Source organism: Citrus sinensis, chromosome 2 (genome assembly GCF_022201045.2).
Source record: "Citrus sinensis cultivar Valencia sweet orange chromosome 2, DVS_A1.0, whole genome shotgun sequence".
Taxonomy (NCBI): domain Eukaryota; kingdom Viridiplantae; phylum Streptophyta; class Magnoliopsida; order Sapindales; family Rutaceae; genus Citrus; species Citrus sinensis.
Genome location: NC_068557.1, coordinates 28,344,375 through 28,360,953, shown reverse-complemented (window position 1 = coordinate 28,360,953; position 16,579 = coordinate 28,344,375). Strand labels below are relative to the sequence as shown.

Here is a 16,579-nt window from a genome sequence, read left to right as displayed (position 1 = left end):
AAAATAGATTTTTAATTCAATTTAATATTATATAATATTAATTTTTATTTATATAATATAACTAACTAATATGTTGTTTAATTATATTATAATAACTGATATATAAAAATTAATTATTATTTAATAATTTAATATAACCAATAATAAATGCATAAATATTAATAAATTTGAATATTATTAATTTAAAAGTAATATAAATAATGATAAAAAATATTATTACATGTGCTACAATATGTATTGCACCAAACATAATATTATATTACAACTTAATACACCCTACTGTAATATATTATAATACAATACAACTAATACAATACAATATATTGTGTTAAACCTATCTATAGTATATTAGTATAATATATAATGTAACAATAAATCTCTAGTTAAGATGTTAATAAAATAAAATAAAATAAATATAAATTTTAATACATTAAAGATTATAAATTTTTTAATATTTTATTAACATCCGGATGGTGATTCTCCTCAACCATTTTTTTTTTTTCTTGCAAAATGCGTAAAGTAAACAGCCCCGTATTTTATATTATAATAATATTTGATTGAAACATAATCCGCGCCACATGCATGGAGCCGTGACCGTCAATTCTTGTCAACGACGGAAATAAAAATAAGAGGTAGGAATCGGGAAGTCGCTTTTAATGAAAACAGCTCAACGTGATGACAAACACAGCTAGTTTGGCCGCTATCCCCATCCCCATTCCCTCTCCGGTAGATTAGCTACGCGTGTTTTCATTTAGAAATTGAGATTTCATCCAAATCCAATAGCTTGACGGTAAGTCTATCCATTTCATTCATTTTGCTTTTTAGTTTACTCATGTTCAATGGGCAAGTAAATTAGGCAATTGTCTAAGGGCCTCGGAGCTGCCATTGAATTTGAGTCTCTGTATGTAACGGGGTTTTAATTTTTTTTTTTTTAGCGAAATATTTAACTAGTGGAATCGATTTAAGGGAGTTTCAGTAAATTTTAAATTAAGAAAATGATTACATGGGTGTCGATTAAGTATTTATTTACTAGGGTGATACAAAATATTTAGTAAAAGTATAATTTTTTTTTCTTCTCAAGCGTTGAAATTGGAAGTGAAATTGAGTGATGTAAGCACTAAGGGTACGTTTATAATTGAGGTTGAGCAGTTGTAGCTTACAACATTAAATTATTTCGTAAACACTTACTGTTATATCTTAAAAGTTATGTTAATATGATTTTTCAACTATATTGTGAGAAATATATTATATTTTTAATAATCTTGTCAAAATTATTATTTAAAATTTTATATTTATTACAAATTATTAAGTTTTATTTCATATTTATAGTTTTTTTTCAACCGCAACTATAACTTAAAAATTATAACACCTCAATTTTAAATAGAAATTAAATCTAAAATAAGTGATACCCAATAATTGAAGAATAGCGACATCAAATTGAGTGTAGTGTGTAATAGCTTCTAAAGCAGAGGATCTTGTTTCATTTTGGTGCAAGAATTGGAAGTCAAAACAACCAACGGCTAACGAACAATTCAAAGTAGCGCCAATAATTGCGGATGATTTACAACGAAGAACCAACCATTCTCGAATGAACTAAAGCCATGATGACAACACTAGAGTAATAAATAATATTCATTTTCATCAACAAACAAATTAATCAACACACACAAGGAGAAGAGAAGAGAAGAGAGAATGCAAAAGCAATCTCTCTTCTTTGAATCTCCCAATAGAGAATTTCATAGAATAGTCATTTATTCTTCTTGAACAATCAAAAATAAAATATACCCTTTTTCTTTCTCTCCATATACTCACCATTGGTCTTCCCTTTTATGCTGCTTATCTTTAAACAATTTTCTCCTTTGACTTTTTCTCCGGGAAATTATGAGCCAGCATCGTGCGTTTTCTTCTCCAGACTTAGCAAAGGCTTCCTCAAGTAATGCGGATCGCCCAGAAGATCTTAGTTTCGAAGGTAGTTTTAGTGTTGTCATATTGATAATGAATTAATGATATGATTGATTGAAGATACTCGAGTTTCATCTTTTATTTGATTTGATTTTTTATTTTTTTTGGTTTTTTTTTAATAGGTATTGCAGCCAATGTAAAGCTATTACTAAAACTAATCCAGGATCATACTGAGGCAAGCACAAAAGACCAAGATCACAGGAAGCCACAAAGGATAGCTGGAATGATAACAATTCTAGATGATGTTAAAACAAGGATTCAAAAGTCTCAACCTGTTGCCAAGAGATCAGTCGCGGAGCTCAGACGATGCAACACAGATCTTAGGCCTAATCGTGCGCCTAGGGACAAAAAGCTTTGTGAACCAATAACCGATGACAAAGAAAAGTTGAGAAGACAGCTCAGTGCAAGCTTGGCTGCAAGAAAGAGCTTGGAAGTTTTGTGTTCGAGCTTGGGAAAGGAGAAGGAAATTATGGCCGGGGAGCTGGCTAGAAAGGTTCATGAATTGAATGAAATGGAGGAACTTATCAATGACTTTAAAGCACAAAATGCGTCATTGTTGGCAAAAGTACAAAATTGTGCAGCCGAGCACAAAGAGAAGAAGTGCAGCGCAGGGGAGATACAGGGGAATGCAGCTCTCCAAGAGCGAAACAAGGCTCTTTCGGAGCACCTTTTGAAGTCCCTTGATGGGTATCGATCATTGAAGAAGAAGTATAAATATGTCAAAGAAGAAAATACAGCCATGCGCGCGACAATGGAGGAACTGGGGAAGAAAGTAGAAGCTGGAATTGATCAAATACTTGGATTCAGACAACGAATAGCGACAAAGGAGGAACAAGAGGTGGATATAGAAGAGGAGATTACAGCATTAGAGGGTATGTTTGATAGCTTCAATATGAAGATCAAAAAGCATATACAAAATAAAAGTGATTGTGGTAAGCCCAAAGCACCAATCAATGCCAGCAAGCCTTCTGTCCTTGCATGAGAAGAAAGGTTCTGCTTGCTTGTAAACCGGAGTCGACTCGACGGAATTTTGTTTTCTTTTGTTCTTTTTTTATTTTTTTAAGGTGATGGGCATTACGGAATTATCCACAAGAGGGAAGCAGTTGTAATATGTCAAATGTAGTAAGCGATTAGTAAGATTGCACATTATGAGAAAATTACAATTCGCTAGCTCAGTTTTCTAGCTTAAAGCACGTGTCAACTTGTGTACATTTCCAAATTTTGTTCTTTTCAATCATCTTCAATCCTCCTAGTTTGCACAGAAAGAAGCTAGAAAATCAATTTTCTATACGAGCAATACTAAAAATCTCAATATGTAAATCTCAACTACAGTAGCATTCATCTACTAGACGATGAAATAATGATTTTACAAGTTATAAAATTTACCATCTAATAAATGAATCACATACAAAATTAGATTCAAATGTTGAGATTCCTAACATTATTTATTCCTTATAATTGAATGAATTCAAACAGCTTAATGGAAGCAAAATCTTGTATAATTGCTACTTATCTAACGTTAATTTAGATAATCAACTTAAATTTGTAGAAATACACTTATTCATGTGTACGGCACAAACAAACCCAATCTTGTTCACCAAATAATACATTTTCAAAACCCAGAAGTCCTTTTCTATATAGATTTCATATCATTATTCAGCAAAACTCTGCAATTTGCAGGCTGCAATGGAGTTCAAAACCCAGGAATTACTTACTGCTTTGGCCCCAGTTGAACTCGCCAAACCTTCTGCTTCATTCCGCCTGCTGGTCAGGATCATATCCTTTTTGCTCAGATCACACTTATCAGGCAGCTCAAGACTGTAAATTATAAAGGTTAAACATGTAGATGAACCAGACAACAGAGCTCCCTGATCACTTGAAATGGGTTTCCGATGCAGAATAGTTCCTCCAGCAGCAACTATCAGTTCTTGTAGATATCCTCTGTAGGACGATTCAAACCCTCCCATGGGATAGAACTTCAAACCATGAAAGAGCTTTTGTTGCTGCAAGCAAGAAAAGTTGTTTATAAGAAATAAAATTCCACAAGCATAGACATAAGCACTTTAGTAGGTACATATACTTTGAGCGCAAAAAACACTCAGTTTGAGATTAGCTTCCGCTAAATTTGCATTTAGTTCCTGCATGAACATGAACAGAACATGTTTTATATTTTACCTTCATAATCCAGAATTGAAGTTAGAATTTTACAGAAACTTAAGATATGTCCCGGTTAATACAAAATTAAAGATCTTCTATGACAACTAAATGGCAAAACATCCAGCAAAATGTGAAGAAAATAGTTAAATGAACAAACCAACCTTATTTAGAACTCTCAGTCTTCCTAATCGAGGACCATTCCTCATTCCATGCACATCAACAATAATTTCAAATTGCTCCTCATCAACAGGTTTCATGGCTTTCATGCACGCCTTCACCCCTGTAAACAGACACAGACAGACAAGTTCCTACTGAGTATAATTCTTTACACAAATATGAAATATATCATATGCATAACAAGCACTGCATAGAATTATGCATGTGCATGTCTTTCCTGTGTGTTTAGTGAACACACTTCACAATCTGATAAAAATTTCTTAAAACTCCTAAAGTTTAATAAAATGTATTCACTAAGTAAACAGAGGTAACTAACAGTTAACATTCAGTATCCATTTCCCCTCCAAGATGCCCATCAAATATTTGATGGTTCTTTTGCATGCTCCATTTTCATCTGTTGATGCGATGATATGGGTGACACATGAATCCCATTTCTTTAACAGTTTAACTTTAGATATTCTCTCGAATTCAGAAACAATTTCCTGCAATCCAAGTATCAAGAAGGTATTAGACCATTTTGCTAATCCTGTCAACAAAATATTGTATCTGTACAGTATACCTGCTCTCCAACTGTAAGAGCTGAGCAACAGAGAACCAACTTGTTTTCCCATGACTGCCGGCTATTTGTACTGATGTCACTTTTAAAAGCAACTTTATTGTGTTGAGTGAGCAATTTTCTGGAAAATATAGAAGAATAATAAAGTTGTACATGAGATTATTATGTTGCAGAAATGCATTATAGCTTGTCATAATAAATTCCAGGATAAATTTGATAAAAGTCATCAACAAGCATACTTTGAAATGCATTTCTTTCTGCTTTCTTGAGATCCTGGATTCTCATTAGGCAAATTAGAAGAGGTATGAAGAGGGCATAACATGACAAAGTTATCCTGTCAAGAGATATTAAAAAAAAAAAAAAAAAGATGACACCATGATCAAAATGTGAGAAATGAATATCTACTAAATATAGAAATCATTTTTTATGTATAAAGCTTACAGTGTCCCATCTACACTGCAAGATCAACTTTGCACAAGGAACATGAAAGCTCTTGCGACATGTCTTCTCATAACACCCAAGTGCTGCACCTTTGAGTCCACAACAGCAACATTTAATTCTCCGACTTCTAGCTAATTCAGCTTCAAGATTAATTACAGTATCATCTTCAAAGTAAACGTTAGGGGCCCTGGAAATAATTTTGTAAACAGCAGCGGTTAAAACAAGACTGATTGCATTTTCCTAATGACTTGAGCCTGCAGATAAGTCAACGTCTTAACTTCTATAAACTCTAAAAGATCACATTCTTTGTTAGACATAGATTACATCATAGTAGAAGCAATAAAAATTAATAACTAAAGCAGATAAACAGCAATTCACACATAGACAGTAAGCTTTTCTGAACCACTGTTGTATCTCTTGGATTTGTTTGGCTATAAGGATCAGTGAAGCTATATTACATGCAGGCTTTGACCAATTCTGTAAATGGCAATTATAATGCTTTAGAAGCAAATCTTTTGCTCTTGAAAAAATTCATTTACCATTCGGTGCAGTTCCTGTGTGAATGTATGATCTTGGATCCACCATTGTAATCTGCAGAAACAGGTTTGCCATTATAGTAGTGGACCATCTCCCCTGAAGCCTGTAAAATAACTTGCAGATTATAAACCATTGGCATGTGGGCATCACATGTTAATTGTCATACATGAGAGAGTCAGGTCGAAGGGAGGTGATGGATCTGTTGAGAGTTGAGAGACTAAATATGAAGACAAATGAGAAAGAAATACCTCTGAGTTTTCTGAAGAATGACAGAAAGAACATTGAATTTTGTGAGCAAGGGTTTCACATTTTCGCAAAGCTCCTCTCTGTGTCTTATGAAGCTTCTCCAGAACTCCGATATCAGAACTACCTCTAACCCCTTCAGGGGATTGTGTTTCATTTGCAGTACTGCTGCAACCCTCTTGAACTTTACTCTCCCCAACCAACCCATCTTTTGAGATTCCACTAAAAGAAGCTTTCATTCTTTTGTTCCATTGCAATTCTTTATCGCATTTTAAATTTGAAGAAGTTTTTGTTTTTTTAGCAGTTTTGGTTGTTTTTCCCTTGAGAAGAGATTCTTTCTTATCAGCATCCTCAAAAGTAGGTATCAGTGATGGTTGAGGGACTGTATCTTTATATGTTTTCTTTTGAACCACAGAAACGTTTTCAAGCACGTTGACTTCAGTAGAGTCCACCTTTCGTCTCTTCGACTTAGTGCAGAAATCCTCCTCAGTCTGGCTATTGATCTTCCAGCACTTTTTTCTAGTCTTCATGAAGTGAAGGTCTTCATCACTGCCTTGCTTCTTACCCAGAGAAGTAGGCAAATCAGAGCCAATGTTCTTCCCATGCTGATCTACAATTTCAGTTCTTACAGAGGCAGCAAGAACATTATCAGGTATTGGCTCTGCTGCACAGGTGCCCCTCCTGTTACTAGACTTCTGAGAAAACTTAGCATTACTGATACTTGTTTGCTTTTGTACAAAGTTTTCAGATTCTTCATTTGAAGTTGCAGGAGTTGTGGAACCTTTATTTGTATCTCTCTTTGCATACTTCTTTTGGGCAGTACTATTAGCCTTCCTGCCTTTCTTGTTCAGTTTACCATTCTCAATCATATTGTTAGGATTTGTGTTTCTTGGGCACAATGCCTTGCAGCGCCCCTCATTCTCATTTCCATTTCCTTGTTCAAAGATTACACAAGTAGCATTTCCATTACTGATATCTACAACGGTGTTTGAACCCTGCAAAGCTGCTTCTAGGCCCTTTCCATTTTCTTCAGCATCTGCCACCTGCATTGCCAGTGTTTTTAGTAAGAAAAAAGGAAACTGACGCAAAATGAAGCAGTACAGTGAAATATGATATAGGCATCAATACTTGAGTCTTCGCAGGACTTGGAAGAAGTTCAGGAGAGCAAGCCCTTTGTGTCCATTCAAATATCTCACTTTCAAAGAAATCCAGGCCATCAGATTTGCCATGTACTTCGGCCTACATAAATTTTCCAAGACATAAGAGAGAAATTATATCACCAAACAACCATAAAGCGTAATATTCTGGTTTCAAGGCGACAGAGTCAGATAAGAAACAGTGATATGGACAACTATTGCAGATTCTGGAAATAGTAAAATTTTGTAAGTATGAAACAAAACTTAAAGCAGTGACAATTTATTTAAAAAAAATAAAAATCTAGCAGAATACTATGACTAATACCGAGTAGATTAAACTACTCACTGTAGGGGACAATTCAGAAGAACTTATATCTTCTGAGTGCTTCAGATCACTGAAAGAAGGAACATCTGGGGGTGTTATATATGCATCTGTCTCTGTATGCTGACTTGATTTCTCTCTGTCTTCTTCATCCCTCAACCAAAAGAAAGGTGAAAGCACTGTACCTTCTTTGTTTATAACAGGATTCTCCCTTATAACAACTGAGCTACTCTTTAACTCACCGGTGGTGTTTTTAACAGTGCCACCTTCCAACTTTGCAGGCTGTGTTGGGGTTTCTGGAAGAGGATACTGTGCCACCTGAACTCTTTTCTTGGTTGGGCAGGAAGGTTTCGTGCAAACAGTTCCAGAGGGTTCCACAGTGGCTTTACTTGTTCTCCTGAACCTTTTGCCTTTTGATGTTCCTTGATGCTCTACTTTGTCCTGACACCCTCCAGTAACTTGTTCACCACAAATAAGATCGCCTTGAACCCACTTTTCTTTATCTGTAGGAAGGAACAAGAAATGGTAAAACTATTAACCCACAACACAGGCATTATACGCTTAATTGCATGCCAAAGCATATAAAGCCCATAACAGCTATTGGACAAGTTACTCCCAGGTTATAACTAAGATATAACTTAATCATTTTTTCCCTAATAACAGTGATACCAAGGGGGAGCAATGCAGATATCACTAGAAGTCCAGAAATTTATGCCCACATCAATTAGCACACCTAATACTTCTATTCATTCCCATGGTATCATGATTATTTTTATGCATATTTTGCAAATGCTTCTTAGATTGAGGCTTTTACTTCCAGAACAGGCAGAAACTCTACACTATTTATACAACAGATTTATGTGCCACTACATCACCTGATGACTTAGTTGATGATTCATCCTGAGTAACAAATATATTAATTCCAGAAGCAACTTCCATGCTTTTGTAAACACTGACCAAGTTGTCCATGTGAGGAGCAGCGCGAATCTCTACAGTCAAATAAAGATCAGGTTATCCATCTTATATCTAAAAAAGAAGAATGATTTCCAATTCAACATCACTGCAAGCTTGGCCTCACAAAAATTACCCATAATGCATTACGACAATAGAACAGGTCATTTAGTTTCTTCCACCCCAGATTGTAAATGTAATGTATACGAAATAGATGAGAAGTGAAATGGACAACCCTTAACCTTATGCTTTTGGCATAATCAAATCACAAGAATTCTTAAGCAAATTATCAATAGAAATTTCAAGTCACCAGGCTAGCTTATGATTTCAAATATCACTAAACTCCTCAAAATGATGACAGATTAAAAATTAACAATGTAAATAATCTAAAAAATAAAGCAGAATCTACACCTCTTCGGCGATAGGGCACTTTACAAACCGGACAATTAGAACCCGATTTCATCGATTTGACAATGCACGCACTGAAAACAAACATAATATCACCGCGTCAGATTAATGGGTGGGTTATTTTTCCAAATTAGGGAATTAAGAACAAATAAGCAAGCAAAGCAAAGAGAGTTTACTTGCAGAATACATGATTGCACGTAAGCGAAACAGCAGAACTCAGCAAACTCAAGCTGCAAAATAAATAAAATTAGAATAAAAAATTAGATTTTAAATTTAATGATGAAGCCGTTAGTTATCTTTGCTACCGTGTTGAGTTTTACCAAATAGGACACTTGAGTTCTCTGCCCATTTTCTCCAGGTGACTTCTCTGATCCCCCATTTTTTGCTCTGTTTATTTTCTTTTTTCTTTTTCCGTATTTGTTCTTCTGAAGATCTTTTTCTTTTTTCCAGAAAGAGTTGGAGAGACAAAGAAGGGAACGGGATTATTAGATTAAGATGAAGGTGGCGCCATTTTTTGTTTAAACTGGAGTGAATCGTAAATCTTTCGAATTTTATGACGCGCGGAAAAATTGCCATTTCGCGGGTCAAAAATAATAAATTAAAACAATTCTTTTACGAGACAGCAGCGAAGAAGAAAATCTTGCCACGTTTACGTCGTATGTCAAAATAGCTAATGGACCTCGTCGAATAAGGCCCAAGTATTAGTGTGCAGCCAAGGCCCTTGGACAGGATTCAGGAGGGGTTTAGAAAATTAAACTTGTAATTTCAAAATTAAACTCGTGTATCATACTTCAAATTTAGAACGAACATCATTTGGAGAGGACTGAGAGTCTTGAGATAAAAGAAGCAATGTCTCGTCAGCTAGTTGATAGTTCATTTAGGTCCTAATTGATATTTAACTGCTATAAATTTTAAGTCACAATTATTGTGAAAAAAAAATAAAAAACTATAACAATTGATAAAGATTGAAAATGTATAATAATTCTATAATGCTGTATGTATTTTTAAAATATTTAGAGTGAGATTGTTGTGTACCCTTAAATTTAAATAACATAATCTTAACCATTCACTTAATATAATTTAATATAATGATAATTAATTAATTAAAAAGTTTTAATCTCTTTGCCCAAGCTGTGTACATCCACTTTCTATTAGTAACATTTTGCCAATTTAAAAATCTCTTATCATCTAGCAAATACAATAATATGATAATTGCGAATATAAGTATTATTAATCCAAAGAAAGTTAACTAGTTACATCTTATGAATGTCTAGCATTCCATTCAGAATGATACATGAGTAAACGACTTAAACCTAGCAACTGAGAGAAAAATACTAAGGTGCTATGACCATAACATTGATACATAATATTTTTTTACTCACTGAAATCGAATCCATTATTCCTCCCGATTAGTAGAACATATATCTTGTTGTGCAAATCTTGAAACATGTTCCTTTTTACTGTGCAAGTATGACACGTGACTAATTGCAGCTTATTTGCAATATCTAACTTTCATAAATCGCTTCATTTTTCAATTATATTTGAAATTAGAATCTTTATCTAAAAGAAGATGCACGCATAAACATTATGCAATGAAGCTTATGTCTTATTATGTCAAGAATTCAATTTCAAATAAAAGAACTTGATAAGAATTCAATTTTAGATAAAAGACTTTGTAATATGGGATTTTATCGTATCTCTTATTATTTTTATTTTTAAATTTAAAATCACCCTTTCATTTGTTTGTTAATTGGCTATATTGTTTTAAAAATAATTAATTTTTTTATTACTAGAAATAATATGCACCATTGATTAGATCTAATGGTATATCTTTTTACATTATTGTTGCTGTCAAAAAAATTATTAACATCACAGAGAGACCTATATGTTAAAAATAATTATTAAATAATAATTATAATAAAAGTAATAATGATAATATATACTTTTTGTCATACGAACTTCTCTCTTATGTCCCTCTATGATAAACAATTAGTGTTTACGTACATTGTTTACACTTTACTATCAACCAGTGCCTTTTATGATAATCGGGAAGCTAATTTTTCATAAATATTTATCAGTCATCGCCATGGCAAAAGAAAAAAAAAAGCATTAAACTACGTCCAAATGCTAGCTAGGATAGATGCAATTGGCAATTAAGCCAATAGTAAAGAGAGCTTCAAAAGAAGAAACTTCTTCATCATTTGAATAGAAGCAATCAATTCCAAATGCTTCTTATTTCACCAGTAATCTCTACAAGAACAATGACCATCTTTAAAATGGTGAAATCGACTACGATCCCTAACAACAATCTCTCTGCTATAAACTTTTGAGATAAGTTTGATTGCTAGATGGCAATCTGCACATACTCTCAAATTCTTAACAACCCTAACTGGGGTTCCAGGCGCTGTATTAACAAGCATAAAAGCAATTGCAATCTTCTCGCTGTGATAAGATAAAGCATCCTCTTTCTCTTCCTCTTCTATGTCCGCGAACACATTTTCTGTACGAGGAACGTACCCTTCCAGCTTCAACTTCTTTGTGATCTCCGCTAGCATTGCATGTATTTCCTCAGTTTGAGGATGAGATCTATCACCCATGAAAAATTCAAAGACGCGGTTACCCAGCTCAACAAGGCTATGACCTGGAGTCTTCTTCACCCTTTCCTTAACCATTGTCCTCCTAACCTCTTGCACATTTAACCAACGCTGCTCGTACGCATACAGGTTTGAGAGGAGCACATAATCCCCGCTGTGTTTAGGCTCTAATTGCAAGAGTTTTGATCTGGCAATCTCCGCTATAGCCGAATGGCCATGTATTGTGCATGCTCCTAACAAGGTCCTCCAGACGACAGCATTTGGCGGCATTAGCATGTTTTGAATATACTCATAGGCCTGTTTAACCAAGCCCGCCCTACCCAACAAATCAACCATGCACCCGAAGTGTTCTATCTTTGGCATAATGCCATACTCATCTTTCATCCTTCTGAAATAACTGAAACCCTCGTCAACCATTCCACAATGGCTACAAGCATACAAGACACCAACAAAAGTGACCTCCCCAGGTACAAATCCCCCTATCTCCATCTCCTTGAAAAGTTCTAGTGCTTCCTTACCAAAACCGTTAACAGCTAAACCAACAACCAAAGTGCTCCAAGAAACTGCATTCCTCTTCCTCATCTCACGGAACACTCTTTGTGCGGCAATAATAATCCCACACTTGGAATAAAAGTCCAAAAGGGCATTATTAACATTCACATTGTCACTCAAACCAACCTTCCATACGTACGTATGAGCCCTTCTCCCTAATGCCAAAGCACCAAGCTCAGCACATGCTGAAAACAGACTGACCATTGTGTACCCATCTGGCTCGACACCCCCCGAAGCCATTTCCCTAAAAAGAGTCAAGGCCTCATTTGGTTTCCCATTCGAAGCAAACCCATTAATCACAGAATTCCAAGCCACGAGATCTCTTTCAGACATTAACTCAAACACTTTGCACGCATCTTTAACATGACCAAAAGCGGCGTACATATGAACCAAACTGTTTTGAACAAAAACCAAGGACTCAAACCCATTTCTTATAGCAACGGAATGTGTCTGCTCACCCATTCTAACATCTGCCAACTTAGATATGGCTTTCAGAAGAAAAGGGTACGTATGCGTGTCAGGTTTAATGCCAGAAACGTGCATTTTACTGTACAACTCAACAGCTAGCAGTGGGTTGTCACTGTCAGCATAACCTCTGATCATTGTATTCCAAGTGAAAATATTTGGGTCTTGAACATGTGAAAAGATGTTATGAGCATAAGAAATTGGAAATGAAAGAGACACAATAGCGTAGATAAGGTATTTGCCCAAGTCCGGATTGTTGAGCGGGACCCCATGCCTGATAGAGAAGGCATGAACTTGCTTCAGTTTGTGCTTTGAAGATGCACATACTTGCAATAGGGTGATGCACTTCCTGACCACGTAAGTTATTGGGTTTTCTTGGGAAGCTGGAGTGGAGTGGTAGAGAGATTTTACACGACAAGGAAGGTCTGAGATTTCTTCGTAACTTGGCTGCTTTGAGTGCATGAGCCAGGAGGTCATGTTTGTTGGACAAACGGCTTTGTCTTGTATTCTTACTGAGATTTTGCAATACGGTGTAATCCCAGGCCATACTGATAAAAGATAGCAACGTGCGTGCCTGTCACGTTGTTTTGTTTAGCCAAACTCTGTCTACAACCACGTGAGCAAAATGATTGTGTACAAATTTTCTTATTATTAATTCCTAGTCAGGATACAGTGTTCAAACCAAACCTCAATTACTAAGTCACTAATTGTAGTGATCGAACACTTATTGGCCAAGATCGCGGCAGAAAGGGCTATATAAGTACAAGGCGAATAATAGCTCGTACACATATTTGTATTTATCTCGAGCTAGTTCAATACATAAAATTGAATTTTTTTTTTTTTTGAATGGAGCAAAAATAAAAACTAATTTGGGTTTAGATCAATCAAAAATTTCCCAGTGAGCTGTGGACGGAGGAGGATCAAAGGTCTCCCATTTGGTTGTGACAACCACAGGCTGTACTTTTACGTTTGCTATCTTCAGTACATCAAGAGTTTCAACGCACTTCTGCACTCTCTTACCCTGAAAGATAACCATTAAAATCATAATTAGAAATGCATTGCATTAAAATTGCAAATCAAACTGGTACTATTTTGCAAGACTGGACATCGAACCAAATGGTGATAATACACCCTAAGTGCATCTTGTACGCCGAATATACCTGCAATTTTTTCTGAGCAGAAGCATCTCCCTCTGCAGAAATGCTGTCTAGCTTGATTGCTTGTCGCATGAGCATCTCAATCAATGTTGTGATTTGAACTTCTGGTACCTTAACGCCATTTGAGATGGACTTTTCAATGGCAGAAACCTGTTATAAAGCGCAAAAGGAAAATGATGCTAATATCAAGAATCATATGGCATGTAAAGAAGACAGAAAAGCAGATTAAGGGACAACAAGACTCAAGAATATATTGCCTGGCAATATATAATCTAATAACAATATAATGAATTTCAAAATTAAAGAGACTATGAAGACACTATGGGTCCCTTTTCTAAACCGAAAAATAAAAAATAAAAATAAAAAAGACTATGGGATCCAGCACCGTTGATCTGCATATTCCAGAAGACAGATAATGGTCCCGCGAAATTAAAATTACCCCATTAAAGAAGCTCCCAAAGATTAATTACACCTGAGAACCAGTGGAGCTTTCTGCTCTCACTGCTTAATTAAAAACTTACTAGCCCCACGCGACGGCAACAGGGCAATCTAGATTCCACAGCAAATGATGACATAGAACCCGTCTGTACGTCAACGTCAATGACTTGATGTAACACCCACATCAAAGCCAGCTGTTTGATCATCATAACAGTAGAACTGTCACCCACTTTTGACTCTACCCTATCCAACGGCTGATACTCATCCACTCTACATTAAGCTTCTATGACTTCAGTAAAAGTTATTGTACTTACTTTTTCATTATATAAATAAACAAGTGGTGTTTTTTTTTTTAATTAATTAATTTGAGCTCTTTCCCTGCATTTGAGCTTTTACACCATCAATTAGCTTTTTTCTATCGAGTACACAATATGTAATTTCGAAAAGAATAGTCAAACAATTAAAAATATAAAATGAGAATTAATGAGACGTGCAAACCTGCTCGACCAGCTTATCAACTTCCATGGACACGTTCGAAATAGCGCGATGAGCGCTTTGGATCTTAGCATTTCGGCGCATCTCAATGAATCTTCTTTCAATGCTTGCCGGGTCCTCCGTTAGTATGACTTTTGATCGGTCTTTGACCCTGCACATGTCCAAATACTCCCCATTTTCTCGCTCTTTCCCTCGATAAATCAGTACTTGGTCACCTGCCTGTAACCCTGTCTCTCCCGTTAACACCTTCTTTACCTCTCCTGTTAGTCAAGTCAACCCATCACAAAATCACCCGCTTTATTCTCAAAATTACAATGCACTCTCTCGCTAGCTACTTCATATTTTAATGGGGGACACCGCCTCATGTAACGCATGACAAGTCTGGTAACTATTTTCTATCCAAAACTACTGGGTTGTTATTTAAAATAATTATAGATAAAATTTTGAGGTTTATTTGCAAAATTTAAAGTTAATTTAAACATGTGGATAATGAGAAATTAAAAGATGAAAAGCAGATCTAAAAAGGACCATGCAACGCCACGTACTAGAAGTAATGGAAGAAAACCTGCCGAATTTACGTTTTTTTTCTCTAGCATTATGCGAATTTACTACCATCATTACACGTCATAATTACTTTTCCTACATTTTCTAACCTGCCAAACAGAAAAAAGAAAGACAAACTAAGATCCAACTGTCTTACCAAAAGTTGCCCGAGAATTCACCGAGATCTCGTACCGGAGCGCACCAAAAGCAATCCTAAGCCGTAAGTACGGGGCTGGAACATCGGTTTTTTCGCTTCTCTTTTGCACCAACATGCCACCGGGTCTCAGCTCACAATCAATCTCGTCTTCTGTTGATGTAGACGACGTCGTCGTGGAGCTCTCATGCATTTTACCACGCGCATTGGACTTTCGCTTAATCATATTTCTTCGCGTATAATTTTCAAATACAATCTCGCACTTCTCCGGGAGAAAACACCGTTCGAATATTTTCTCGGGAAAGTGACGGAAAATATCTTAATACCTGAATATGATGCACTTGGTTCTATATTTTTGCTGCCGACACAAACCGAGTGTTATCGTGCTATAGGGGGTTTTATATGGCTTGTTGATGTTTTCGCGTAAAGGACATGAGAAAAATGACAGGAAGATATTTAAGCCAATAGGAGTTCGCTACGTGTAAGGACTGTCAGATTGTTTGTAGTGACAGCTAAGCGCCGTGGTTGCCGACAGGTTAAGGAAGCAAGCATCCAAGAGAAGTGAAAAGAGGGTCCAGTCTGCTTTTTGTGTTGTGTTACACGGCGACACGTGGATGTCTTTTATTGGCTGCAATTTGCTTGTGATTGGTCTTTGGGATTTGGTACTGTTAGTATTAGTTGTTAATGTTAGCTATAACTAGATTGTGAGAATTCCTTAAAGAAAGAAAAATACTCGATTATGAAAGACTAATCCAAATTTTCCTATATTTTCAAAATTTTAATCGAATTTAGATATATCGAATTACTAAACAAAAATTAATTACTTTATTTGTATTGTATTGTACACTAACTTGAAAAATAAAAGTAAAGACGATGTTATCTTAATGGGAAAATAGGATAATAATGGTTACACATCAAGGAGTTTAAAATAAGCCATACTAATACTATTTTGGCATCTCTTTTGATCAAATGGAATTTGTGATCATAAATTGTTGTATCTATAAATATCTTTAAAAATATTGAATTGAATAGATAATTAAGACCTCTAAAGTTAGCATGTTTAATAGTAAGATTGCGTGACTTTTAATTTGGTCAAAATTAATGGCATTGTTGAGCGAGGATTATGGACCTTTTTATTTATAGCTTAACTTTTAATCTAAATTTTATGCCGTTGACGCTTATTACAAAATAAGAATGGAACGTAGTTAATCAATATTTATAACTATATGTGAAAAAAAAATCATTAAATAAATAAATAACTAATTTTGTTATTATTATCATTTCATCGTGT

General features: G+C 35.3%; 4 protein-coding genes and 1 long non-coding RNA gene across 6 annotated transcripts; 2 read left to right on the top strand and 3 right to left on the bottom strand.

Annotated features, from left to right (window-relative positions):
* The first annotated feature begins 1,612 nt into the window (after positions 1 to 1,612).
* LOC102626545 (uncharacterized) lies at positions 1,613 to 3,152 on the top strand. The gene is made up of 2 exons (XM_006468008.4): positions 1,613 to 1,969; positions 2,085 to 3,152. Exons 1-2 carry the CDS (start codon positions 1,882 to 1,884, stop codon positions 2,942 to 2,944), a joined length of 948 nt encoding a protein of 315 aa, XP_006468071.1. The 5' UTR covers positions 1,613 to 1,881; the 3' UTR covers positions 2,945 to 3,152.
* Positions 3,153 to 3,485: 333 nt separating this feature from the next.
* On the bottom strand, positions 3,486 to 9,500 carry LOC102626843 (protein BREAST CANCER SUSCEPTIBILITY 1 homolog). 2 transcript variants are annotated; one of them, XM_025095095.2, is made up of 14 exons: positions 9,196 to 9,500; positions 9,067 to 9,120; positions 8,894 to 8,964; positions 8,407 to 8,520; positions 7,556 to 8,034; positions 7,202 to 7,312; positions 6,079 to 7,116; positions 5,833 to 5,933; positions 5,294 to 5,480; positions 5,092 to 5,186; positions 4,856 to 4,973; positions 4,613 to 4,778; positions 4,281 to 4,399; positions 3,486 to 3,965 (listed from the first exon to the last, which is right to left on the bottom strand). In XM_025095095.2, the coding sequence occupies exons 3-14, from the start codon at positions 8,943 to 8,945 to the stop codon at positions 3,615 to 3,617; spliced, it is 2,931 nt and encodes a 976-aa protein (XP_024950863.2). In that variant the 5' UTR covers positions 8,946 to 8,964; positions 9,067 to 9,120; positions 9,196 to 9,500; the 3' UTR covers positions 3,486 to 3,614. The 2 variants fall into 2 exon arrangements, with proteins under 2 accessions (XP_024950863.2, XP_006468072.2); XM_006468009.4 differs by having other exon boundaries at positions 9,211 to 9,500.
* Positions 9,501 to 11,065: 1,565 nt separating this feature from the next.
* Positions 11,066 to 12,978, bottom strand: LOC102627111 (pentatricopeptide repeat-containing protein At4g21065). Its single transcript, XM_006468010.4, has one exon. The coding sequence runs from the start codon at positions 12,976 to 12,978 to the stop codon at positions 11,128 to 11,130; it is 1,851 nt and encodes a 616-aa protein (XP_006468073.2). The 3' UTR covers positions 11,066 to 11,127.
* A 152-nt stretch (positions 12,979 to 13,130) lies between these two features.
* LOC102627404 (BAG family molecular chaperone regulator 1) lies at positions 13,131 to 15,680 on the bottom strand. Its single transcript, XM_006468011.4, has 4 exons — positions 15,292 to 15,680; positions 14,595 to 14,851; positions 13,662 to 13,808; positions 13,131 to 13,522 (listed from the first exon to the last, which is right to left on the bottom strand). Exons 1-4 carry the CDS (start codon positions 15,512 to 15,514, stop codon positions 13,382 to 13,384), a joined length of 768 nt encoding a protein of 255 aa, XP_006468074.2. The 5' UTR covers positions 15,515 to 15,680; the 3' UTR covers positions 13,131 to 13,381.
* LOC127900389 (uncharacterized) lies at positions 14,851 to 15,636 on the top strand. The gene is made up of 2 exons (XR_008052470.1): positions 14,851 to 14,975; positions 15,256 to 15,636. It is a non-coding gene; the product is annotated as an uncharacterized LOC127900389 (long non-coding RNA).
* Positions 15,681 to 16,579: the final 899 nt, after the last annotated feature.

What these genes read in the sequence shown, in the direction of transcription:
- LOC102626545 (XM_006468008.4), top strand. Translation starts at nt 1,882, where the DNA reads ATGAGCCAGCATCGTGCGTTTTCTTCTCCAGACTTAGCAAAGGCTTCC. An exon ending in AGAAGATCTTAGTTTCGAAG is followed by an intron (nt 1,970 to 2,084) that starts GTAGTTTTAGTG and finishes TTTTTTTAATAG; the next exon opens with GTATTGCAGCCAATGTAAAG.
- LOC102626843 (XM_006468009.4), bottom strand. Translation starts at nt 9,269, where the DNA reads ATGGGGGATCAGAGAAGTCACCTGGAGAAAATGGGCAGAGAACTCAAG. An exon ending in TGCAATCATGTATTCTGCAA is followed by an intron (nt 8,965 to 9,066) that starts GTAAACTCTCTT and finishes GTTTGTTTTCAG; the next exon opens with TGCGTGCATTGTCAAATCGA. An exon ending in GACTGAGAGTTCTAAATAAG is followed by an intron (nt 3,966 to 4,280) that starts GTTGGTTTGTTC and finishes TCTTGCTTGCAG; the next exon opens with CAACAAAAGCTCTTTCATGG.
- LOC102627111 (XM_006468010.4), bottom strand. Translation starts at nt 12,978, where the DNA reads ATGACCTCCTGGCTCATGCACTCAAAGCAGCCAAGTTACGAAGAAATC.
- LOC102627404 (XM_006468011.4), bottom strand. Translation starts at nt 15,514, where the DNA reads ATGATTAAGCGAAAGTCCAATGCGCGTGGTAAAATGCATGAGAGCTCC. An exon ending in GAATTCTCGGGCAACTTTTG is followed by an intron (nt 14,852 to 15,291) that starts GTAAGACAGTTG and finishes CTTGACTAACAG; the next exon opens with GAGAGGTAAAGAAGGTGTTA. An exon ending in CTGCTCAGAAAAAATTGCAG is followed by an intron (nt 13,523 to 13,661) that starts GTATATTCGGCG and finishes GTTATCTTTCAG; the next exon opens with GGTAAGAGAGTGCAGAAGTG.